This window comes from Poecile atricapillus, chromosome Z (assembly GCF_030490865.1).
Source record: "Poecile atricapillus isolate bPoeAtr1 chromosome Z, bPoeAtr1.hap1, whole genome shotgun sequence".
Lineage (NCBI taxonomy): Eukaryota > Metazoa > Chordata > Aves > Passeriformes > Paridae > Poecile > Poecile atricapillus.
The window spans coordinates 111,381,215-111,408,567 of record NC_081289.1 but is presented as its reverse complement, the minus strand read 5'-3'; the positions used below and the strand labels follow the sequence as shown (position 1 = coordinate 111,408,567).

At 37.3% G+C, this 27,353-nt stretch overlaps 1 protein-coding gene across 1 annotated transcript in view; it reads right to left on the bottom strand.

The window, feature by feature from the left end:
- Positions 1–27,353, bottom strand: part of PIP5K1B (phosphatidylinositol-4-phosphate 5-kinase type 1 beta) — a 99,203-nt gene that overhangs the window by 45,628 nt on the left and 26,222 nt on the right. Inside the window, exons 2-4 of the mRNA XM_058827867.1 lie at positions 17,591–17,672; positions 16,812–16,880; positions 5,302–5,432 (exon numbers count right to left, since the gene is read on the bottom strand). Coding sequence (XP_058683850.1) covers positions 5,302–5,432; positions 16,812–16,880 — 200 coding nt within the window. The 5' untranslated portion in view covers positions 17,591–17,672. The remainder of the gene's footprint in view (positions 1–5,301; positions 5,433–16,811; positions 16,881–17,590; positions 17,673–27,353) is intronic.

Below are 27,353 nucleotides of genomic sequence, written 5' to 3'. Positions count from 1 at the left end.
GTAATTTCAGGAAAGCATCATTTGCCACATAATGGAAGTAGGATATCTGTATAAATAAATATATTATATTATATTATACACTTATTTATACAGTATGAAGGAAACACTTATGTGTCTGTGTTTCCTTCATACTGTGGGTTAAAGTCCAGTGGTAATATCCCTTTTTCTCACTTACATTTTCCTAAACTTTCAGTTACCAAATGCTCTCCTAAGTGGTTCCCCGCAAGTCAGCTTTGAAATACAACTAGGAATAGTGAATAACTTAAAAACAAGTCAAATCAATCACATCTACATAACAGCTGAATACAGAAGCATTTACTTACAATGATCAAGATATGATTATTTCACAATCACTGGAATTGCTATTAAAATACAGGATCTCAGGGTACTTGAGAAGTATTTTAAGCAGTCTACATAACCATACAACTATCCGGGTTATCAGAGGTTTACCAATAATTTATTGGTTACAGAAGTAGCCGAGTCCAGTAATTCACACCAGATTTTGCTTCTGTCACCAAAGTACACCCATTTCTAATTTTTGTTTTACATCCTCCACTGTGCTATCACTCAACTCACAAACCATAAAATCCTTGTCAGAATTTGAGTCATTCTGTGCATGTCTGCAACTGAAGCACCAAGGAAGAGCAGCAGCACTTTATCAGAATATTCAAGTCACTTTATCTTCCTTGTGAAACTGCCCAATAGAAACCCATGTTATGGTGTAAGGTAGGCAACAGCTCATTGTTAGTGTGAACATTTAAATACAAGTCACACTGAACGTCTAGAGCATTCTATACTACAAAAACACTACTTAGTCCATCAGCTAACCTATGATACAGGTTTAGTACAGGTATTTCAAAGGGTATCAGTTTTCTCAATCGGTTGTCAAAAACATTATAGAAAGCACTACACTTCAGTTTTAGATGTAGGGGGGAACCCAGACTGGCAAAGTTTTTACTTTCTTAGTACTTTTGAGTACTTATTTGGGCTATTGTTCAAATGCTATCACAATACAACGGTAAGCTTCTGGCATTAAAGAGGAGAAACTACTGAATAATCTTTCATTAGCATCACAAGAAAGCAATTTGTAAATGAACAAGTTTAGTATACAGATTGTAGCTGGAGAGTGCTACAGGTCATCAGCATCCAACACACTTCCCAGCTCCATTAGAAACCATAGCAACTGTTCTCAATATGCAGGATCTAGACCCTGTAATCAAAGTGTATTAACAAGCCAAGTGCATAAGATTGACTAACTTGCTGCAAAAAAGGTCAAACTCAATAGCTGTGCTTAGAAGCAGCCTCCATTTAAGAAAAAACAACGCAGACTGAAACATACTGTCTTGCTTGAAACATTCTGCATTTCTGAAGCTTCATAGCCAAAATTAGCTGATACAACGGAGCAGCTTCTGTTTGGCTTCTCAATGACCACAGAAAATTCACCTCCTGTGTCTGCTGGAAGAGCTTAATAAACTGCCTACACTGCCAACTTACAAGCAGCTGCACAGCCCCATGGCCCTGTGACTAGTTTCAACCACCACTGCCTGACAGAGCTAGCCTTACAAATGGGTGACGAGCCATTCTAACCAAGGCCATCTCACTGGGAGCCAGCTCCACAGCCAAGTCAAAGGGCTGACTAAATGCTGCTGAAGCCACATTATACAAATGACTGACTGGAAACAGACTGTGCCACCGGGAACTGCTTCCAGCCAAGGAAGATGGGCACAAATATGCCCCTCACAGCTTGTCACAGGACAGAGCATAGAGAGCACATGCAGGATGAGTAACATTCCTACCAAACCCTCCAGCCACTCTTGCAGCAGTTACAACACCAGGTAAGCATCTCTGTTGCTGGATTTCCAAAGCAGTGTTGAAAAGCCAGAAAAGAGGTTACTTGGAGTGGTTTCAATCTATCCAGTGCATAGAGTATAGACTGCAGACACTGTCTTCAGAATCAAGTAGGTCAGTGCAGGGTGCTTTTAGTTTCTCCATCCTAGGAGGAAATTTGCATAGTACCATTTTAACTCTTTGGGTGGTGGTTCTCAATAAGCAGCATTATAGCAACTTCCAGTAGTACCTCATTTTCCAAAAACAACATGTTATACAAAGTCCTGGGGACCTTGAAGAGAAAGGGATGAAAGGTCCTCCACCACTACCTTGTGCAAATAAAGGCAAGCACCTTTGCAATTCAAATCCGTCCACTCTACAGAGACACCTGTACTTCACACAAAGTCACTTCCAGAAATAAACATGTAAATTAAACTGGGCTAAACTCTGACCAATTCAACACAGTTACAGAGTAACTCTGGACCAGGAACAACCTGCAATCCAGGGAATTACTTCTGATTTATATCAGTAGCTCCCAAAATATGCAGAGCAGTTATGTTCAGATCTGACCTAACCACTTTTTTCTCTTGCCTTTTTCTCCCTTCTTAATGAATCCTGAATGCTTCAGTATGACTACTAAAGCAGAGATACAGGCTGAGGGTTATTTCAGGGTCTGAGATGTGTGCAGAGACTATTTGTCCTCTTCAACCAATAAAATTCATAAACAAGTGTTAACTATTTCCCCCTAGCTATAAAAGGGCAGACATAACACTGTTCTGCTCAGTGGTGCACAGGCTGCATTACATTGCATTTCTACTAGCTTAGGTCTATCTTACCACTGCCATCTTAACAGTGCTCCTGTTGCTGTCAAAGAAGCAGGGGTGCCCATGACTGAAAAACAGAGTCTTCTCACCTCGCTGCCAGACACAGGAAAGGCAGGGAAAACACGGGAGGAAGGTGGAGCAAGGCACTGTGCAAAGAGGCAGGTTGCTGTGAAGTTGCCAAAATGAAGGGGAAGTTCAGCTGACAGCTTGTTTGAAGTTTCAGATAAATTATTTGTACCCAAAGCAAGTGGAAAAATAGGGCAAGCACCTATTTCAGCACCACTCTTGCTGCACTGTTAGGTTCTCCTTCAGCTGCAAAATTCTGCAGAGAGTTTACTCAACCTCAGTGTGCTCCAGAGTACTTCCAGGTAGAGGTCAACCCACTTCATCTGCTAGTGTAACTAATTTTCACTAATTGCTTTCAACCCAGACAAATCCAAAGGGGATAAAAAAAAAAACAAAGTCATGTACAGCCTTTGCTTTTTACTTCAAACGTGGATAATGGAGTTACCTATTGAAGTCCTATGGCTCAGGACCAAACCACATAATGCTGTCCTGAAACAACATCCCAAGACTTTGAACCAGCAGGGAAGAATTCAGTATTAATTTTGTGCAATCCAAAAGTATTACAATTTTTGCACAATAATGCACTTCTGGTTGAATATATTTTAGATAAATAAAAGTGGATGTTACACTGAGACATAGCAAGGACTTGAAATTTGACATTTCTGTGCATCTGCGTAAGAAATCAAGTGCCATGTTTGAAGAGATTGCTACAGATAGCCAACTTTTATTTCCATAGACAATGTTTTCAACAAGTGCTCTTTATGGAGAGGCTCTTTATTACAGTCAAGGTGTCTCATTATGCTATATACTGCTTACTACCTAGCTATAAAAAAAAAAACCAAACCCAAATCTACACTGCTTTGGCCATTACTTTCATTGTCTAATTTTCCTCAAAATTTTTATTTTTTATAGGAGACTGTAAAGGTACTACAAAAGTATTTCTATTAAATTTTACATTAATGGAATCAGTCTCTTCCTTCTGCCTTTTGTTTTTGTTTCAAAAGTGATGTCTCCCAGCTCTTCCTTAATACCAATACAAAACAAGGAAATCTCATTTCTGTGCATACATGCATACGAGTCGCACAGAAAAGAAGGCACATGCAATGCTGTGGACTACAAACCATTTCATTTTACTTGTTCCTTTAAAACTATGATTAAAAAGAGAGTAATTTTTCTTTCTCAAACCGTGCTATGTAATAAAACAGTTTCAGCATGTAGGTTCTATTTAGTTTCCATGAACAAAGCTTATATAGCAAACACACCATGGAAGCCTCTATCACTGTCATAGGCAGACATTTTTCCCACCAATAAAAGCTTTGTTACATGATATACAAATTTCTCACCTGTAAGTTGGATTTTTTAAACAACATTTTGTAATTATAGTGTAGGAAAACACATGCATATAATTAACTTCCCTGTATCTCCCTAATCTACAAGAGAAAGACCACTAATGTGCGCAAACCCTATCATTAACACCAAAACAAGGATATGAATACCCTCAACTACTATGTATTAATGTGAAAGCTTCATTTCACTTTTCTTTTTTTCTTAAGGATATCTCACTTCAATGAAAAACAAGGAAATTTACAGGAGGAAATACCAAAAGTTACAGTGTCTGAATTTTGCACATTGTTCATTTAACTTGGTTTAGTGACACCAGTAACTACAAAGGATTATAAATTATTCAAAACAGCTTATGCAGTAGCATTCAAACTGTACATGAACAAAACTTTGAAAAATTGATAAAAATCAATCCCAAATCCAGGAAAGATTATGTAGATAGCATGTTCTTACTGAAATGACTGCATTTAGTGCTTCTGAAATCCCAGAAAACACTCAACAGAGTAAGTCATCCTGATTTTGAAATACATTTCTCCTAAACCCTCCTCATCTCTTGCTAGCATATGGAACCTGGAAAGGATATATGGCACTGTATTTTATCTTCTGTACACCAAAAATATAACCTTGATTTCCCTTATGAGCATAATTGTATTGTTACAACTTCTATACCATCAACTTGGTAGTGATACAAGCTGAGGTGGTAAAATAGTCAAGGTACACAACCTGTAATCAGAATAGCTTAAAGGAGATGAGTGTTGTCACTAGACTAGATTCCTGAATAGAATTTTATAGTGTAAATATAAGGCAACGTTGTAGTATAAATTTTTACATTATACTTTAAACAGCAGGACTTGAATTTTCAAAATTTTTTTTAGAACTCATCAACCTCATATTAAGTATTATTTTCAGAAACTAATACACAGCTAATCAAATGTGAATGTCAGATCCACAAATCACTTCAAATTCAAATTGATAACTCCATTAATTTAAAGTCTCAAAATTACTTTCTCTATCTATAAAGGGTAAGTCTCAACTCTTCAGAAGAAGTGTGACCTTTCCAATTCTCTCCCTACCTTCGTTTTAAATGACGATATGAGGACCAGTTACTTTTCAAGTTTCATACATTATACTTACTCTAACATGATTTTGTTAGAACTGGAAAACAAACCTGGTTCAAAACACCTAGTTAAGAGTAGAAATTATGTAATTTTATTGAAATAAAATCCAATATGTTTCTTCTTACCTTGGTAGAAAGACACTTTCCACTACATAGAAATCTTGCATAAGAACATCTCTGTCTGGCTTTGATGTAAGGTTTCCTACGGTGTATCCTATTCCCAACTGGATTGCACCTTTAATAGCTGAGGATGCAGTCTGTGTAGAAAGTAAGAATTCAACCATGAGTTTGCTAAAAGCAGATTTCTGTTCTTTTTCAGTAATATTATAGCTAAACACTTTGATAATTTTCAAAATAACAACACCCTGTCATCTTTACATCCTAGACCTCAGTGAAACAACTGATTCTTCATTAAAATTATTTCAAAGAATCACAATATATAAAGTGAAACTTTTCAAATTGCCCAAATAATTTAGACACGGAGTTCTAACTCAGCATAGAATCACAGAATAGCAGGTTGCAAGGGGACCTCAACAGGTTCAACCTGTCTTGACAAAAGCACGATCTAGACAAGACAACCAAGCACCCAGTTCAGCCAAATCTCAAAAATGCCCCACACTGGGGAATCCACCAGGGAATCTGGGGAGATTATTCCACTGGCTGATTGTTTTCACTGTGAAATATTCCCACTTGTGTCCAAGCGAAATATCCCCCAGAATAACTTAAACCTATTATCCCCCATATTTTCCAAGTCACCCCTTGTCTCTATCTTCTTTGGAACCACCCTTCAAATACTGTAACATAGTGACAAGTGCCTCAGCCTTCATTTCTTAAGGTCCAACAAACCAAACACTCTCATCCTTTCTTCGTCAGGCTTCCTAGCCCTTTGATCATCTCTGTGATCATCTCATTCTCTCTACCCTCTCCAGCCTCTCCATATCTTTTTTGTATCGCAGAGACCGAAACTGACAACAGTATTCCAGGTGTGGCCTGACAAACACTGACAAGAATGGGATAACCTCTGCTGCTGAAGCCCCTGTGGATGCTGCCCAAGATCTCACTGGGCTCCTCTGCTGCAGCAGCACACTGCTCACTCATACTGACCTTGTTGCTCACTGGCACTCCCTGGTCCCTTTCCACAGAGCTGCCTCCCAACCTTGTGCTCCCAACGTTTCCCCAGGGGTAAGACCTTACACTTGTCCTTGCAGGACTTCAAAACCTTCTTCTTTTCCCACTCTTCCAGCCTACACAGGTTTTCCTGCAGGGTGGCTCTCCCTTCCAAAGTGTTCACTCGATCCCTGAGTGACTTTAAGCGCCCTGGATGACCACTTATGAAGACATGAAACAGCATTGGGCCAACACCAATCCCTGGGAGACCCCACTTGTGCCAGCTGGAAAATAAGACATTTACCCCCACTCTGGGTGCTGCCTGTGGGTCAGTTCTCCACCCACTGCAAGGGCAGCTTGTCCAGACTGTTACACAACAGCTTCACCAGGAGCCTGTGGGAGATCACAGAGGAAGCCTTGGAGAAACACAGGCAATGTCCATGGCTTGTCCCACATCAACCATACAGGCTACTTGGCTGTAGAAGGCAATCAGGTTTGTCAAGCACAATTTGGCCTTGGTGAACTCGTGCTGGCATTTCCTAATCATGTGCTTCATCTGACTTATGGTGGCTCCTAGAAGAATTCTTTCCATAACATCTTCCTTTGCCTTAGTATTAACCTTCAGAGTGCACAGCCACACTCCAAACTCCACAATATTGTGATCACTGCAACCAAAGCCTGAGTGAGATATTACAAAGCTGGTTTCCTTGTTAGTGAGCAGCAAGTCCAGCTGTGCCTCATTCCTGGTTAACACATCTAACATTGTATGAGGAAGCAGTCCTGTATGCATTCCAGGAACTTGATGGATGTTGTGATCGCCTATACTGCTCTACCAAGAATGCCTGGATAGTTGAAGTCACCAAAAACACCCACGATGTTATCCAAAGGCTGGTTAAGTGACCCTGCTTAAGTGCTTCTTTGCCCTTCTGGAGGTCAGTAGCAGATGCCTAATCTGAGATCCCCCTTGGGGATGTCCCTTCTGATCTCGACCCAGAGGCGTTTGATAGGGCTTCCATAGTCACTGTAGTCGACTTCTACATGTTCATGATTCACTTTTAACCCACAGCACAACTCCTCCTCTACTTTCCTGCCTGTCTTGACAAAACTAATAACAATCCTTTGTAATCCTCTTAAGACATTTACAGTCTAACAGGACATTCAAATTGCTTCAGGATTGTGAAGCATGCATTATATTCTGGAAAAAAACAGTCACAAATTCCAGGTGATTGTACATACATGCCAAGGCATCACAATGCAAGCCTATGGCTTAAATGCTGATTCTAAATGCAAATAAATGTATTTATTACATTCTGCGTAACAGTCAGTGCAAGAGGTCCATTGACTGTGGAGAGTCCAGAGAAAAATGAAATGGGGAAAGCAAAACCTCTCCACAAAAATCTATCCTTATAAAAGTGCAATGACTAAATTCAATGGCCAGAGCCTGCAGGACAGAGAAGGCTTCAAAACAATAGCATGAAATTGTGACACCATATATGTACAAATTGAGACCATGTCTGAAACTTTCCCATGATGAATAGACAGTCATGCTGCATGAATTTAAAAAAGCAGCAGAAGTGAGTCAAAATCAGAAACTAGTCAAGAAAGGAGTTTTTAAGAAAACATGGAAGGAGTGAATAAAGAAAACCATTGGGCAGGGAAAGAATGCTGTGAGGGACTATCTTCTTTTGCATGATCACCAGTTTGAAAACAACATGTTTGGTCCCTGTTTTCAGGTTTTACCTCCTGCCTACCAAACAAGCAAGAGACTAACGGAGGAAGCAAAGAATACCAGAAGTTTCATGATAAGAACATCTTCAGCACTTGAACAGAACCATTTCAGGAGTGGAAATCACATAAGAAATGGTTCAAGTACACAAAGCTACTCTTGTTATAGTTCTTGGAACAGCATATACTAGAGTGGCTGATTTTTTTTTAGAAAAGACAGAGATGTGTAGCTCTTAAATAATTAAGACTGCACACCAAGCAGAACTTTCACTTGCATAACACTTTAGAACCAGTGATTTGGTGGGAACAAACAACACTCCATTCTAAAAGTGCTACTTTGACTAGCAAAAAGATTTGGCTTTGTGTCATAAGAAGAGTCACATTTTTCTTTCCTTGAAAGGCTTCTATTCATGAATGATTAATGCCCAACAAAAGCTGTAATTATGTAACTTTGATCAAACCAATACACATACAAATAGTTTCTGCTTCATTGCTGGATGCCTGTCTTGTTCACTGCCACAGCAAGCAACTATATCTGGAAGAACAGCAGATAGTACAGTACAATAGAAGACATGCCATTCCAAATAAACCCTGAAAAAACCCACCAAACTTCTAAAACACCAAGACAAGTAACCTGGCAACATGATTTCAAAAGGAAGCCTCTGGATCATCTTTCAAGCTCATAAAAATATCTCTGGTATTATTTTTCAAATTCAAAAGACCTACAGACTTCTAGTCTCCAGGAGGCAGTGTGTAAGCCTTCTACCACAATGACACAGACCTTTCCTACAAGGTTACCTTCTTGTTAATTTCCACTTATATTCAGGAGTGTCATTAGTAGCTACTCATCTTTTCTGCAGCAACTAGAGAAGTTGGTTTAGCAGAAATGTAATGTTATGAAATCATTCAGAATACTTTAACAACTGTTTTGAAATAAGTTGAGAGCCGCTACAGTATGCTGAAGGCAACTGATGGTCCAAAGTCCATTCTTTGTCAATCACCACTAACACCAAAGGCTGGAAACCCAGTATGCCCTTAGCAACTGACAAGCATTTGTTTCCACAATCCATTACATAAAAACAAAAAAAGCCTTGGCATTTCTCTTTAAAACATCACTTGTCTTAATTTTTTGATATCATTATTATTATTAATAATATTATCACCATTAAATCCAAGGAAAAGATAAAGAAGCTGCTTCTTAAGCTTTAGGGGAAATGTTCTTGAAGCATTCATTTTGTTACAACAAAAATGTATTTATTGGAAACTGCAAATGCAACTGGAGAAACAGAAGTCTCTTGTGAATGTTTCCTTACTTGGGCACACCTCTTCCAATGCCCATGAAGGCAGCAAAATCTAGTTTCAGACCCAAGCCCCTTATTTATTTCAATTTGTATTGAGTACTCTCGTGCTGCAAAGCAAACAATAAAATTCAGCAACCTTCTGTTGCTGGGTTTTTTCAGTCTTTTAGAGACTGAAATAAATTTTTCGTCCTATTAGCCTCATGAAGAAGTTCAGAAAATAGCCGTGAGATCATTTATTAGCTGCAACTATAAAGCTGACAGTGCACAATGAGAGTACAGCAACTCCCAGATCATTTAACCTGTTATCAACCTCCTAAAACTCTAGAAATATTAAGGAATGAGAATAACCAGCAGGATAAACATGTTGATGAATTTTAGGTGATGAAAGTGATGGAATTTGTAGTAAATGGTGTACACTATGATAGCTGTCTTTGTTACATAAAGGGGCACAAAGTAAAACTTCTCACATCCTCTTTTTGCTGTAAAGCATATTACTGTCTACTGCACAGGTGCTTTGATGCTTTTATCCCTGCATAAAAATATGAAACTGTCCTCATTATGATGAAACATCTTTGCCTCTTTTTGTCAAAAGAAACTATATATTTCTTTCTGTATTTGTCATAAGGCTTTTCTAAAAGGACTTGTAGATATGAAAAATTATATGCAGACTCATAAAGCATAACAGCAGTATATAATATAGAACACAGGTATATGGAATATTTGCATCACTGATAAACATTCTAGCACTCAGTGCACTGTTCTCTGAAATTACTTTCTCTGCAGATTGGTCTTCCACTTGCTCTACATTACTCTAAGCTGAAATCCTTTTTCAGAGTAGCAAAATAAATGAGAATTTAAATCCTCTCAAATCAGGTCTTAAGTTTTCACATGATCCCACAAATATACTAAGCAGGATTTAGATATTGTTTTTCCCACAAATAGTCACTTTCGCAAAGCCTTCTAAAACTCATATTTGTTATTTTCATAAATTAAAGGTGTTAATCAGACAGACATAATGCATATAAAGGCAGTTCACATCCCGATAAGAAAAAAATACCAAGACAATAACTAACTAACTGAAACTAGCTGACAGCTGTGAAAATTAGGGTCAAGGCTACTAAAATGATTGAAAAAGTCTGTTCTTTAAAGTAAATGAAAAAAATCAAGAATGGCAAAAATACAGATAATTGTAGTTTCAGAAAATATATTACAAATTGGCCAACAATTATTTCTGTTAGAGTGTGAAGGTTGTAAATTACTGGCAAACCTGACAAACCATGAATGTGTCAGTAAATGTATAGACTACACTGTACACAAAGATTTTAGATATGGTAAATAGATTTATTACATTAATAAGGAATGAAGGATGCTTTTAAACAAGTGCCCTTATAATTTCTTGGTAATTGTATGGGACGATTAATGGCTATGGACTATCAATCATTTAACAAATCACGAGCAGATTGGAGCTGAGCAGGAGGACACAGGCTTCATCTAATTTAATAGAAGTTACTCATCTCTACTATCATTCACGGTTATTTTTCTGTTCATCTTTCAACTCTCAATTGCTCTTTGCTAAATCTATATGCATTTCCCACAACATGCTCAGGAAATGTGACTTTAACATTCCAGACTTCTTCAAAAGTAGTCATCCCAGGGAAACCTTTTAAGACTTCATGAATGTGAACTTTGTCCTTGTTTTTGTATTCTCCCCTTTTATGACATTTTATTGCAGCTGAAGTTTGACCTATGAACTTCCCATTGCAAAGATGGTGATTTTTCCAGAAGACAGCTGCTTTATTGCAGGTGCCATAAAGTGATGAAGAGAAATTAACTCTGTGTTGGAAATTCTGCCTCATTAACACTGTAAAGGGCAAAATTATTGCTTTCTTTCACCTTCTCTACTGGTGTCATTCAAACAGGTTTAAAAATCTGCCAAATTAAATGGCACAGACACCTAGCTACCACAGCTCTTCATAACAGATGTCTGAACAGAAGCCTTCACTGGTTAACACTTTTCAACAAAGCAGTTGTTGCCAATTCATTTATCTTTGCTACTGAATGGAAAGCAGATTTTTCACGTCTTCCTCACTATCCCACCCTTCTCCTCTGTGGGCCAATGAACTGGACTGAGGTAGAACAGCTACCTGCCTTCAGGCAAAATTCTCAGTGAAATAAATAAATTCTTTTAAAAAAGTAAGAAAAATATTCATGGGTCTCAGTTGATCAAAACTGCTCAAGCCACATGGCTTATGCAATGTCTAAATTTTCTACTACAAGTAGGCAATTTGTTCTTCAGTTTTACTAGTTACCGTAAGCACCAGGAATTCACCTGCATCACCACTTCCATGCAAACACAGTTTATCTTTTCCAGACTTCTGAGAAGATACAACCTTCCATAAATTGTGTAAACTCTTAAGCCAAACCATCTGAAGAGAATGCCTTCTCTTCAAGTAATCTTCTTCAAGTAATATTTAAAAAGAGCTTGCTTAGAATATTAGAAAATTTCAATTAGATTCAAGATGTATGTGTGGTTATTGCCTAGTCCATTGCTCCTGCACTAGATCTGTCTTGTCTTTGAGTGCCTTCTGTGCTTACAGTCTCATTCAAACAGCACTTCTTGACACTTTCCACTGAAACCTCTGGATGGAGGTGGCTATTCCATCCCAGCATGCTTTCTGCAGCTGACACATAATTAATAGGGACATAAAAATAGAGTTATCAGAAAATCCCACTAAAATAACTAATCTTACTGTTTTCCACAACTTGTAACCATGGGTCACTATGGCCACAGTACCCCTCCAATCTTTCTTCAGTTTACACTTCTCTCTAGTAAATGTTTGCCCACCTTCTGCAGGTCACAGGTCATGAAGGTGAACTCCTGCCCATCGTGTGTGTGTCTGTGTGATTGTTACAGTTCAACTGCAATCAGAATGATTTTCTTATCCAAGCTGAATCTGATCTCCCTTAATTTTCCAAAATTGGATTCAGGTGATTCCGTGGCTTACAATTAATTTTTCATCCATTTGAAAAAAAATTATGCTTAAGCTTCAGTAGTAGCCATGAACCCAGCTACTCTGGTTGTTCTATCTTTGAGAAAAAGAATTTGAGACCTCTGAACCTGGAAGCAGCCATAGCCCCAGGCAAAGTCACTAAAGACAGCCATTTTAGTATCTTTCTAGATGCAGAAATCAGCCATTGAGGTCTCAGTGCAGCAAAACTTCCAGTGGTAAAATTGCAGCATCTACAAGAAAAAGTACCCTACCTACAGGCATTAGATGCAGGGCATAAGTCAATACTAAAAGTGATTGAGAAATGCTGCTTGCACATGTTTGCAAGCTCTAACAATAGGTAGCTGGCTTCCTTTATCCAGGCAAATTTCCCTTGCTCCTGGCAAAGTGATGCACAATATGCAGTTTTGAACAGGTTACATAAAGTACTTGTAATACACTAAACAGAAGAGCTGCAAGATATGTAATGACAAGAAATAAACTCTAATTATACACTAGTGTGGCAGCCTTCAGGCTAAATGTAGAGATTGTGGCAATCCAGTAGCAGATTTTTACAAGTGCACATTTACATCTGTTTTATTTTCTGGTGTGATTTTCTTCTGCACTTCTAATATCCTTTGACAGATCTGTCTGTGCCTTATTCTTGCCACTGTCCTATTATTAAGCATCAGGAGGCTACTGAAATGACAGGAAGCTGTGACTGATGACATTGCAATGCAAAAACTGCATGTGTGTCAGCAACTTCTCAAAACAAAGTCTGCAAAATAGGAAGAAAATGGAAAAAGAAGTGTTAACTGCATACTCCAATGTCTGTGACTGGATATGAATATCCAAGAGAAACTATAGTCTGGTGACCTGATTTTTGCAAGCATGCAATGGAACAAATAACTAGTCTCTCTTGTACCCCTTACCCTGTTTCTCTCTGAGAAAAACGCTCACAACAAAGAACCGCACAAACTCAACCAAACAAAAAACTCAAACCAAAAGCAAAAATAAATACAAGACTAACCCAAGCTAACCAACAAAAACCCTCCACCCTGAAAGAACTGGCCACAGTCTGTACAATTTTTCTTTGATCTCAAAGTAATTTTAATTCTCAGCTTTAAAAGCTGAATGGAACATACATCTGTGAAGTGCCTCTTTCATTAATGAAGTTCTTTGATCTGAGTGACTGAAACTCTTCATTGTTCATATTCACACTGTAGATTTAACAACTTCTCAAAATTTATTAATAGACAGAAAATCCATAAGTCATTTCAGATTATGTTTGTAACTGTAACAAATGCATGCAGCTGCAGACCTTAGCAGCCCCATCTTAATTAACACAATTTAAAAGAGAAAAAAATACCTGGTTTTCAGAAAGGAGAAAAAAAACCCAAAAAAGCCCCCAAACAATCAAACAAACAAAAAACCCTAAAACCCCCAAAACCAATAAACAGAAAGACTAATAAACAGAAATAATGACTGTTTTTCACTGCTTTATGATAACCTGAGTTAGATGGAAACAAACTATCTCCAGAAGAGCATTTATTTCAGAATGCAGCAGCAGAAAAATTGAAAGCTAGAAACAAAACAATGGAAAGCAGACATGATTCATAATAGAAATTATGATCTGTCTTGGTCCAGTTATGCATTTCAGAGTCTGAAAGGATAAGGGTAGCAATGCTCACGCAAGCCTTTTCATAAGGCTGTAGTAATATAATTTCTTGAAACTGCAAGACATTTACATCCATGCAGATGGCAAGTCAGCTGACTACTGTAGGAAATTGAAGAGTTCAAGGTCTAATTAATTCAGATAAAGATGCCACCTACCTCTATTTCAGCTGAGATGAACAAAATAATAAAGAAAACACCTCAATAATCTGAAATTCCAAAAAAATAACCTGATAGCCTTATAGACTACTTATTATTCTGGAAAGTTTTATCATGGATGAAGTCAGAGGTGCTCTCCTGGACATAGTTTGTTTCCACCTAACTCAGGTTAACACAAAGCAGTGAAAAACAGCCATTATTACAGAAGTTTGTAATACATGGATAGCACTTATAACTAACTGACATAGATTCAGGATTATATGAAACATATGGCAAAAATTCTAAAGGTCAGAAATAAACTTTTCCACTATAAACACAATTCCTTTTTTTCCCCACAATGAAGTGAGAAGTACTCTCTTTGGGAGCTCCGCCAAGGCCAAATATGCTAAAGAACTACAGACCACAGCACAAACCAAGGTACTGATCTCTGCTTTTCTAAGCTGAGGGGTACAAGCTTCTACATCTTTATTATGTAAAAAAAAAAAGTGTAAGTGAAGTCTGTAACCAATGAGAACACGCTAGCAAGCACAGTCTGACTCCAGCACTAAAATAGTGTCTTGCCCAAGTGTTTCCACTGTAGTGAAGGGCAGCAGTAGATTGGAGCAGAAACTGCCCAAGTAGCTGAAAAAGCCCCAGCTGAGGAAAAAAGCTCTTCCCCAGCCCAGACTTCTGGAGAAAGTGGCACAGGAAGTCACAGGAAGGACTGTAAGTATTTGCCAATCAAACAAGTGTAACAGTACGTGACTGAAGAACTGTAAATGCAACACCAGTGGGCAACTTAAGACAGGCAACTTCTGGCTGCAAACAAGCCTTTTACAGAGCAAGATCTCTCTGTGTAACTTACCTAAAACCATGGAATTAAACAAGAAATTATATTAAATGTCTCTGATGAACACAAGTCCTACCAGGCTTACCCTGTACGTCCAGACCTATAATATTGATACCTTTGAACATCCACAAAAAAGAAAGAAACCATGTATATGGAATATCTAAAGAAGGTGAGAATCACAGAATCACAGAGTGGTTTAGGTTGAAAGGGACCACCAGTGGGGTCATCTAGAACAACCTCCCTGCTCAAGCAGAGTTTTCAAGATTTAAGAGAAGGTGCAAAGTTTCTAAGGAATTTGGCTTAAGAAAAGAGAGATATTGTTAAAAGCGAGGCATAAGGCAAATATATGCTACCATTTAGCTCTGCATGGATAAATATTGAGGTAAAAAATTATTAATTTGTGATAATTAAAATTATCACACAAAGGAGGAGTATGATGATAATATTTGGTAATAATATTAAAATATTAGGGGCATTTGCAGCACAGGATCTTGAAAATAGAATAGCTGAAGGTGTAATTATATGAAAAAGAAATAAATTAGCATAACATGCAACTGGCGGCTCAGGGACAGAACTTGGAGGTGACAGCTTGTGTGATCTGTCAGTGTGTTGTGGCTTTGAAACCCAGGTCTTGTCAGAGTTACTTCCAGTAGAAACACAGTAGAATTTGTGCCATAGTGAGAAGACTTTACACAGCTTCCTCTGAAAGGCTGTGAATTTATAGTTGAAAAGGAACAAAGAGTATGTGGGATGACCAGGGGGAATGGAAGGTTACCTACAGCTTCTACTTGTCTAGTCTAGAAACATAAACCTGCAGAAGTATTCACTTCAGGCACTGAACATGTCTTCCTTTCTCATACTAATTGTCAAGACAAATTTTCACTTCTATATTTTAAAGTTATCAGCTGGGAAATTTAAACTAACCTATATTTAAAATAAATATTATTTCCTTTCACTTCTGAGAAAATGATCTGGAATGCTAAGGCCACTGAGGTACTGGTAATTTAACCAGTACCAGGAAAAGGAGTGGGAAAAGAAATAACTTATTAATCCCCTTGACTTTACCAGCAGTACTGTAAGCAACACCCAGAAATTAAAAACCCTAATCCACTGTATGTACTGCAGAAGCATGTGGACCTCTGTTCTAAATTACAGAAATTAATTTTAAAACATAATCACCATTTCTTTGAGATGATCTGTTAAAATAATGATCATATTCAGTAGCTAACAATTTGGTTGTGTAAAGAAAAATTTGGATTTATAGCTCATCTTAGTTATCAAAACTGCTAGTTGATCAAAATAATGCTGGTCACAGACAATCAATTTCAGAAAAACAACCCCCAAAACACAATCAGCAATATCTGAATGGATCATTGATGAATGACCCTGTATTAAATATGTCCTCTCTTAAACATCTCTTTTTAAAACAACACCTAGCAAACAAACAGTGATCTGTTTGGCAAAGTTCTAGTAAGGTGATTTGCTTTACCGGTTTGTAGTCTAGACACATCTTATAAACAGTCAAAGCATTTGGAAACTTAGTAGATTTCTTACAACAGTGTTTATGCCCAGAGATGTATCTATTGCTAAGAGCAAAGAATTTCTATTAATCTAGCAAGATGGTATATTGTGGTATACATTAAAGCTGGACTGAACAAGTTTTAAATAATCAGCTCTGGCATGGATAGAAATACCTTATGATTTCACAGATGGGATAAAGCAATTTCAAAAATCCCATGGAACATGTTTTATTTGTTGTTGGTTTTAGTCAGTTCTGAAATATATTCACATACTGCAGGTCTGAATTACTGACATGAAGGGAAAAACATACAATAAAAAGGTTGAAGGCTTTACCTTTTTATATGTTTTCTCTTCATTTGGCTTTCCAGCAGTAACATCTCCATTTTCAGTAACAGACGTCATCTAACAACAGAAGCTTAAGTTATAAATAAGGTATTTGTATTACAAAAATAATTGTTCAGAAAAATCATATAATTTATTATCTATTTTGCCAAACACAAACTTTTCAGGGGACAGCACACTACCAAGATCAGTGACATATCTAGGACATTCCTGTAAGTATTTTCCATACAGACTAAAAGGACAGCACTGGCCCAGGAATATGTCCAACAAATGACTGATTCTACATGACTCTGTTTCCTCTCCCCACACAAGTCTTGCAGTGAAATCTTGATTCTCAGACTACTGCATGAGATGTTCTTGAAGGGGAAAAACTATGAAGCTTGTGAGCCAGATAATTCAGTGACATTTCTAGTAGTCTAAGGTACTTGGCTGCGTCAATATGCTGTATCTCCTTAAAGTAGCAAGGAATCACACAAAATTACAAAATAGTCTGAGTCGAAGGGACCCACAAAGATCTGTGAGTCCAATTCTTAAGTGAATGGCCCATACAGGGATGAAAGCCACAGCCTTGGCATTTATAGCATTGTGCTCTAACTATTTGGCATTGCATCTTACCACAGCTGTAAAGCCATTCTAGACCAAGAATAAACCACTAAGACAAAGGTCACCTTGAGACTCAGACACCCTGAGTTCATCTGCCAAAGGCACAATGACATGATTTAAAATAATTCTAGATTTTACCAATACTTTCACAACAGAATTATACTTACCCTTACAAACAACAGGACAGGTCATCTGGAGCTGAGAGTGAAGATCAAGTCATTCATTGGTGGTGTTAATGTTTTCTATAACCTGTTATTAGAAAAATCTGTCATCACTATGCCTTAACAAATTTCCATCTCACAGAACAGCTGTAGATTTCATTTTACTACTATTCTTCAGCCCAAGCAAGCATTCAGCTACAAGTGATGCTTTTCAAGAATCATGTCAAATCACTTAGTTACTATACTTAGAACTTACTATACCTAAAACATACTATAACTTGGTTAATATACTTAGAAACTAGCAGTATTACACAGGAGGGAATCAGTGCAGAGTAATTCCTTTTTGCCCTAGATATTTCACCCCTGTGTCACAAATAACTCTACAATAAAACATGTATGTAGAGCAGTACACATACATGTTCTGGAGTGTTGTGTAATTACATCATGTGTTATTAATCTTATAGCCTTATTATCTCCAGTCACTTATAAGAAATAGCTGTGACCATTTGGAAGACAGCAACATTGTAAAGTCACAGATAACATATAAAAAGAAAATCTCATGATACCTCAAATGAGAAGAAAATCTCATTCTGTCTTTACGCAGTACAAACAACATCTTGTACATATCTAAAAATGGTTTAAAAAAAGTATTCTCAGGCCTTATTCACTGATTTTAATTTTCCATTAATCCAAAGAGTATACTTAACATTACCATGGAACCTTTTAATAAAAGGCTGCAAAATTCAGTATTTTCCTTTTCTTCAGAGAAGCAAAATCTTTTGAGGAACAGAACACACAGTTATTTAACTGTGTTAAATAACTTTCAAAATCTGTGCTGTGACAACCATCTCCTGTTCCATGCTAACAAATTTTTGCAAAGGAAGTATTACTTTGTGTAGTTTCTTCCAGCCCTAGAGCTACTGAAGAGGCACATGGTGCCTTCTCACATGCTTTATAATAGGCAGAGCAAGAGCCACTGTCTCAGTTCTGATGAGGTTTAACAGTTCAAAGACAGGTCACAACTTACAGCCTTGGACTCACTTCCAGGCTAAGCTGAAACTATTTATTTTTATTTTTTTTTATTGTTACCATAGCAGGAAACTACTGTAGCTAAAGCACTGAATCTCAGTATGTACCTGACAAAGGAAAAGCTCACAATAGAGTAAGACACGGGGTAGGGGCAGGTAGAGGAAGAAAACATTTAGTTGCAAAAATACTGTAGTGCGCTGACTTTGGCTAGGATAAAGTTAATTTTCTTCACAGTAGCTAGTGTGGGGTTATATTTTAGATTTGTGCTGGAAACAGTGTTGATAATTCAGGAATGTTTTCTACTTTTGTGTAGTGCTTACACAGCATCAAGGCCTTGCGGTGCCCTGCCAGCGATGGGCTGGGGATGCACAAGGATCTGGGACAGCTGATCCCAGCTGACCAAAGAGATATCCCGGACCACATGGCATTATGCTCAGCATATAGAACTGGGAGAAGAAGGGAGGGAGGATGGTCAAAGTGAAAAACATGTTTTCCTTCCCAAGTCACCATTAAGTGTGATGGACCCTGCTTTCCTGGGAATGGCTGAACGCTTTCCTGCCCATGGGAAATGGTGAATGAATTGCTTGTTTTGCTTTGCTTGCATGCACAGCTTTTGATTCAGCTGTTAAACAGTCTTTATCTCTACTCTGAGTTTTCTCACTTTTACCCTACTGATCCTCTCCCCCATCCCATCAGTGAGTGAGCCAGTGTGTGGGGCCCAATGGCTAGCTGGGCTTAAACCATGAGTGACAGATGGCTGTAAAGATCTCCTCTTTAGCTTCTTAGACACTATCCTACCTGATGACAAAGAAAGGAAAATATTAAAGTACAGGAGAAATTTAAAGGGTATTTTTCTCAAATACTCTCAACCAGCATTTTGGTCACAAATCTTACATGCAGCAAAAACTACTGTGACATGTACAGCTCTTGAAACACAAGTTTACAGTCTTCACTTCCATCCTTCTGCTCTGAATACCTCCTAGTCCTAAATGCAGACTTTAAAAAAAAATCACATCTATTCAATACATGCTTCAGAAAAAAAATAAAATAATAGTGTTTCACCATTTAGCTTCTCACACTAGAATCATAGAACCACATGCTTCTTAACTAACACAAACTGCAATTTCCATCACTCTGGGGGGAATGTGTCATGTGCATTTTCCCCTAGAGCTACAGGGACACCTTTTTAATTTCTCTGATCAGTCAGAAGCCGACCATGTCAACACCAATCTGCCCACCACATAGCTGGCATTTTGAGAACTGAGATGACAGTCAGAAAATATGAGCTTCCTACCCTGCTTTGATTTCTTGTTCTTGAATTTTTAAATCCATGTTCCTTTTATAGACAAAAATGATCTTTTAAGGTAAGGTATTCATTTTTCCAGATTATAAATATCTGTTTTTACACAACCTCAGCTGCTGAGGCCCAACTCACACAAACAGCTATTGGTACTTACACCTGAATGGCCTCTCAGCTCAATTTCAAGTTAACTTTAGAACACCCAACAACTTCAGCCATTCATGAAAAATGCTATTACTAGATTCCTACAGGACCATGTATTAGTTAATTCAACCAAAAATCAATTCTTCTTCCCATTACCACAAAAATAATTTTTAATTTTTTTGGAGAATGCATTTTTTAGCATATTTATATAATTTTCTTAATCAAATCCTTTTTAAAGAGCACTAATAAAACATGCTGCTGAGGAATCACACTGCAAATAAACTCCAAATAAAAGCCATGTAGCTTTTCATTACATGTACTCCCTTGTTCTGATTGATAGTTAAAACTGAAATATTCTTCCTAGCTTTTAAAGCAGACATATCTCTGAGTACTGTTGTCAGGCTTCTGCAGTTAGTTAGAAATATCATGCAACAGAAAACATATTTATAACTTCTCACAGGTGTAATCTTTAATTTTAAATACGAGGAATAAAAAGTAAGACAAAACAAGATTAAATGACACTTTAAATTTTCCAGTGGGCAGAGAGAGAATACTGGAGATTAAAAAATACAAGAAACAATTATGCATGTTTAAGATTAATAATATACAAATAAAATAGATTACATGGGGCAGATTTTTCAGTCTGAAACACACAAATGCATTTTCAGGAAAAGCTTTGGGTTTGTTTTTTTTTGTGATGGATGGAATACACAATTTTGGACTCAATGGAGAAGTTTCATTCTCATAGTTCAGTGTATTTCAGAGTACCTATTTAGCTGTTTCTTAATCCTTGAACAGTTCTCTTTTGCCAGGAGGACAAAAAATCCTCAGAATATGGCAGGTGCCTTCTCAGAAAAGCACAAAGAATCATACTAAATTCATACTAATAATGTTACATCAAAACAAGACAAAAAAAGATTATCAAAATAGACTTACTGTCCATAGTAACTGGGAGCTTACATACCAAAACTGCATTCTTTCTTGATCATGGTATTTTGTCAGCACAACAAGTAAGGATGTTGACAAGAATTTCTTGTCCTACAAACAGCATTTACAGTGAATTCCATTAAAAGGAGTCATGAGGTCAAATTCCTTCACAGGTCCTGTCTCCCCTTTGTTACTACTTTGAAGCAGCATCTTCTAATACAACTATGAAAGTCACAGTCATTTCAATATTGCAAAACTCTTACTGATGAGATTTGTCCAGACATATTTTCATTATCAAAGTTCTTCAATTCATTAAAAGGACTTGCAGATCTATAAGGCAGCATTCTTCCACCAAACCACCTTAGGGACTGTGATACACTCCCAGATTTCAGCTCATGTATGAAGCTGGAGATCTTTGTTACACAAAATTTTTCCAGAAGGGGCAAATTTTCTAAGCCAAAAATGCTCTACAGTGAAAGAAATCCATGAACACATACTCATTAATGAAAAGCTACTCTTTTCATACTTGTTCTCTTGTGTTTCCCCCACCCCAAGCTCAAGTACCCAAAAACCATTCATGGTATTCTTGGATTCACCTGAAGGCAGCTCCAAGATCAAAAGACACTATTAAAGCTAACTCCCCTACTTCTCTGAAATTATAAAGACTTGACTTCATACCTTCTTAGGCACTGAACAAACTTCTCTTGCAGATGATGCATTTATAAAGTCTCCCTCCTGTCTGGATTCTCTGCCAACAAATACAATACGCACACAGCACTGCATTTCCAAATTAGATCTCATTTTACCTTGTTCTTTATTCCATGAAACTTCCTGGTACTCTGGACCACTGTCAAATTTAGTTGACAAACTTAGGCCAATCAGAACTCTTGACAGTTTTTTCCCTACCTTATCCAGTAGAATCTGAACAGTAGGATTATTTATCAGATTATTTGTAAATTAAGGGGTTTGGGACACAAAAACATCCTCTGGCACACAAAAATTGCCTACATACATCTTGTTTCCACACAAAATCCAATCAAAGATATCAGCATCCTATCAGCACTATTTTCAGAAGGGTCAAGAGGCAAATGACCTTTTAGCTTCAGGTGAATAGTGGGACTTGTATTGGTTTTACTACATTTTAGATTCTTAAAGGAGCTTTTCTCAATGCTTTAAAACAATGCTGACAATAATTTTCATGGTTTAATTGCCTTCCTTCTGAGTTTACCAGACAACGAGGAGTGGTGTTTAGGAACCTGCAAGCATTGCTAACAGAGTGCCAATACACAGATCTAAAGAAGTGAAAGGAAGCACAATTTAATGCACAGAGTGGTAAAAGGATCAACATGTCAAAGATCTGACAGCTTTCTCAACAGCCATCACAAGTTAACCCCCTCTCCAAAAACCTTATGTATTTTAATGTAAGAGAACAGTTTTTATACATGAGTGCTTGTGCAGTTACACAGCCTTCAAATAAAAATTGAGGTAGTTTGTTGTTTTTTTTTTAAAATAATATCGCAAACACTAGTTTATGGAATAGATTCACTCTGTACCAGGACACACAGACATCTAAGATCAAATCTGTATGCTCCCATATCTGAAACATCTAAGGAGTAAAACTGATGTATCCTGAGAATGAAGTAAATGTTTACATGTTGCAATAGACTCAATCATTAAAAAGTCATGAAAAGCTTCAAATCTGAAAAAAATTTCGATTTTCAATCTGAGATCCACCTGTAATGCTTGTCAGCCTAATAAATCTCTACTGTCAACTTAATGTGACTTCCACTCTTCGCAGAAGTACTGAAAGATCTCTTATGTCTTTCCAGACATTACTACAAAAGTAGAGCAAACTTTTTACTGCATCCTAAATACCATTAATTTATGCCACTAAAACATTAATTTAAAAAAGTCTATCTTTTCTATCTGGCAGAAAAAAAAAAAAAAAAAAAAAAAAGCGTCATATGAATTTAAAGAAGAATGAGGGAAAAAATAAAGAAAAACCCCAAGCAATTAGGTCTGAAACCTTGTCCCAAACCACAACTGATTATAGAAATTTTAAGGGTGACTGAAAGTAAAATCATCTGTGTAAAATTTTTGATAGTACTATTGTTGCACTTGTGAAAACTGGAAAATGCTATTCATGTTAATTAATGCTAGGATGAACAATTTCATACTGAACAGCTAAAAAAGGCAGATCAGAAATTGTGTAGCCTGTGATGCCTAACAAGAAAAGCCAACCAACCAAAAAAAAAAAAAAAGCCCTGATTAATCGACCTGATTTCTTTATCATTTTGCTCCAAAAAAAATAAGATTAAAATCAAGAGTAGTATACTGTGTGATGAAATTCACAAATAAAGTGAAAAAAAAATAAATCTCATCTTTCTCCTGGTCTTTGTAATGTAATCAGGCCAGTAAAAATGCTACAGAGAAAGCAGCAAGCAAAAACCAACATAAAACTGCCATTTTGACTGTTCATCTACTCTAAGTCATGTCAGCTGTTCACACCACCTTTATTTACCTAGCTTGAATAACACACATTAGTTTCAGTGCCCTGCCAGATCTTTTAGTCTCTCAGCAACTAATCTGAGCACAATGCTAGGATTCTGATACTGTTTGATTTCTGCAGTTGCCCTCCCTTCCTTCCTTTCCCCAGTTTCAGGAATATGGCACAGTACTTGGATGTCTTTTAAAAATGTCATAATAGGAGTAGTACTTTTTTCTTAGTTTGCTGGCTGGATTTGAAAAGTAACTTATCATAGTATTCAAACTATAAAAAACATATGTTCATATTGTACTGCTTTGATTTACTGCAAGAAAGGTCAGAACATATATCCTCCTCCTTTAGCTTTCATTGTGAAAAAAAATGAAACTGTAGAACTTCAGAAAATACCACCTCCATCAAAGTCCACAAATATTCAGAATACATCTGATTACCCGGAAGATTTGATAACCTATAAGAGTGCCTTCCTCTTCCATTTAAAGTGGTAGTCCTTCTGCACTAACCTGTTTTTTAAGGTGAAACACACTACCATTGTAATATCCAGGATCACAGGAACAGCCACAACAACACCACAAACTATAGCTATGAATCATATCCCTCATTTCAAAAATAATCTGACGTGATTCTTTCAGAAGGAAACTTTTTTACCACAATGCAAATAAAACTGAAAATTCATTGAAGAAACCAAAGTGTAGAAGTCCTTGGAAACACTGCATACTGTGCTCCTTCAACAAAGCACATAGATTTTAATTTGTAACTTCTGTAATTTGTGAATTCTGCATGTGACAGATAACTTGGAAGGAAGAGTTTGGGCTTTTTTCCCCCTCTATGAATTTCCAAATTCATGACTTCATAACAAGGGCCTTAAATCTATCTCACTTCTCTACTCTCTATTAGCCTATTTAACATTTCCTGTCAACTACTGTGTCTTCTGCTCTCCCCAGAAGCACCAAAGGATCTCTTACGTCTTGACAAACATCATCTGTAAAAGCAGAGCAAACTTTCTACTGTGTACTAGACAGTGTTGTCTCAACTAAAGGACTTTTCCAAATCAGTGAGCTCAGATCAGCAATCAGAAAGAACAAACATTTGATCTATGACAAAACTGACGTCATACTGTGTATCTTGCAGAAACTGTTAGCAGGCCCTCCCTTTACGAAGTGAAACTGCTCCATTAACTTCTCATTCGTTTGTAGCAGTCTGAAAGCATACAAAGCAGAAAGGCATATTTGTACATAGCCAAAGAAGACTTCCCAATTGCTACTTATGTTTTCACAATTCTGATTTCATGTGCCAATAACAGTACTTTTCAGAGGACTAGCAAGCTTTCTGTGAAGCCATCTGGAATTACAAATTAATACAAATTGTCAAGATGCAGTTTTCTTTGAAACAACTGAAAGAAGGAAACACCTGCATGCTATATACAACAGTATGCAGTATAAGTTAGGGTAGTACCACAGTGAAGGGCAGAGTCCAGAATCAAGAGCTCTGCTCCTTTACTTTGGTGACTTTGATATGGCAATGGACTATTGTTACCACATACCAGACACTGCACTTTTAGATAAAGCCAGCACAAAACGCACGTTGTCCAATAAAATGACTGCAGCACACTGAGACAAATGGTTGATAAGGAAAGCAAAAAGCACAAGGAGAGGGAAAATTCTTCTACATTTGTCTTTGATGGTACATGCAAAAGAGAGTGGCAGGGATCACGTAACACTGTGGTCATGATTTTTTGAAAGGAAAGCACGGCAAGCTGCTTCACTCATACAAGCGGCAGGTAACATCCATGGGGAATGAAATCTCATGTAGAGCAAAAAGGAGATCAGTGAACATGCCAGTTTCTTACGGAATGACACAAACAGAGATGCAAACAATTCCACCTTGGTGGGTGGGGAATAGATCTAAAAGAGGAATTTGGTAAACCCAGAAGCTTTAGTAATCTGAAATTCCAGAAATAGTCATTTGAGAAAAGAAAAATAGGTCAAATGGACTTGCAGAAGATTAGGTATAAAAAGAATAGACTGAACATGAAAGAAAAAAAGCATAAAAGCACAGGACAAGTTACTTTGGTAAGAAATATGTTTGTAACAACAAGAACTTCGCAATAGCTGTATTGCTCTAGTTTGAAACCTCTGTCCTTTTACTCATTCACATTTTTCCACTTCAAAAGGAGGTCAATCACACGCAAAACTGCTATGCAAGCATAACTTTACAACAGAGGCAAGAATAAAAATTGGTAATAGGAATTCTTTGTTTCAAAGAACATTGAGACTTCTGGGTGGACAACAAAAAAGCTGTGGTTAAAATAATTTGCATGCACTAAAACAGGTGGCATAATTTGCGCATCAGCTCTACACAGGTAACTCATAAATGATACACTATTGGGAATTATTTAGGCCATTTGCATATTAGCATGTAATTATTGACAACAAAGTTTTCAAAAGGATATATCATGGAAACACTGATCTCAATGCATGAGTGAATTATTATGACCTTCAAGTTCCCTATGCTTTCCTCCCCAAGTCCTGTGAGTATAAGTTTTGTACATATAGCTTTTAATTAATGCTAGCTAAGTTAAGCTGTTCAGCATTCAGATTATCTAAGAAATTCAATTATTTTAAAATCCCATTTTTGTCTCCAATTCAGGGCCATTCCATACAGCTGCAAACAGACAGCTGAAGAGTGGAAGAGTGGAAGAGATTACCCTGGAGGATGTGACAGGTAATATTTGAGATTCTTTTGTTTAAAAAGTAGTTGATACTGTCTTGAAGGAAGGAAAATATCTTGTTTCTGCCATGACTCCTCCTGGTTTCCATTGAATCACTGTATCACTCAGACTGGGTATCTCCAACAATTTCAGCTGGTCCAGGCTGGTGCTACTGTGGTCCTGCCTTCCAAGTATGCATTCAATAGCATCATTATTATGCACCAGTGCTTCTCCTGCCCCAAGAGAACTCATCTAGACAATTAAACTTACAAAAAAAAGTAGCATACCAAAGAATATCAACCATAATGGAACTCCTTACAACAGCTTTGCTGTGGTCACCCCTAAGATCAAAAAGAAGCTTGGGAGGGAATGAGGAAGGTAATGAAAACTGCTATACTCTTGATCCATGATGGAGGAGAGACCAATTGCCTCAGTTGTTTCAATCACTCACATACTTCTTCATAACCTCAGAATCACCAGTCCACCAGTGATAAAAGCAGGAAACAAGACTGAAGCAGATGGAAAGAAGCGTTAGCAGCAGTGCCTGATGGGCCAGGCAACAGGGCCCAAACTGAGCTCAACATTAGCTTGAGGGAAATAGAAATGCACGACTAAGGTTAGGTTCCCAAATGTATATTCATACAGCAACTCATTTTTTGGGTGCCTAGCTTGCGTGAAAAATAAGTTCACTCAAGAATGGGTATAGAAGGATGATGCAAGCACCAAATTAAAAAGTTGTGTATGAATTCAAGATGAGAGATACTGTAAGTTACTCTACTGAGTAGCAAAATCTTTTACAACCAATTAACCCCCCATGTACTATTTTCCTTCAGGAAACCTAAAACTGAAATTAATAGAAGTTTTCCTTGGACCCCTACAACATAATTTAATAGAAAGCTCACTTTACTCTTGAAAAGGATTTGAAAAAACTGTCTTTTACCATTCTCAGCAGAGAACAAATCCTGCATCACTAAAATATCTTCGATTAAATTGAGAGCTCTCAGTTTCCTATAAAGCAGAACTTCCTCAGTTACATTTCCAAAATCACTCACAAAGCTATAAAAAAGGAAACTATTATCCCATTCTATTAAATGCCCTATAAAGCACAAAAGCTGGAGTCTTCTTGGCTTAAAAGGAGCTCTAACATATTTCTTTT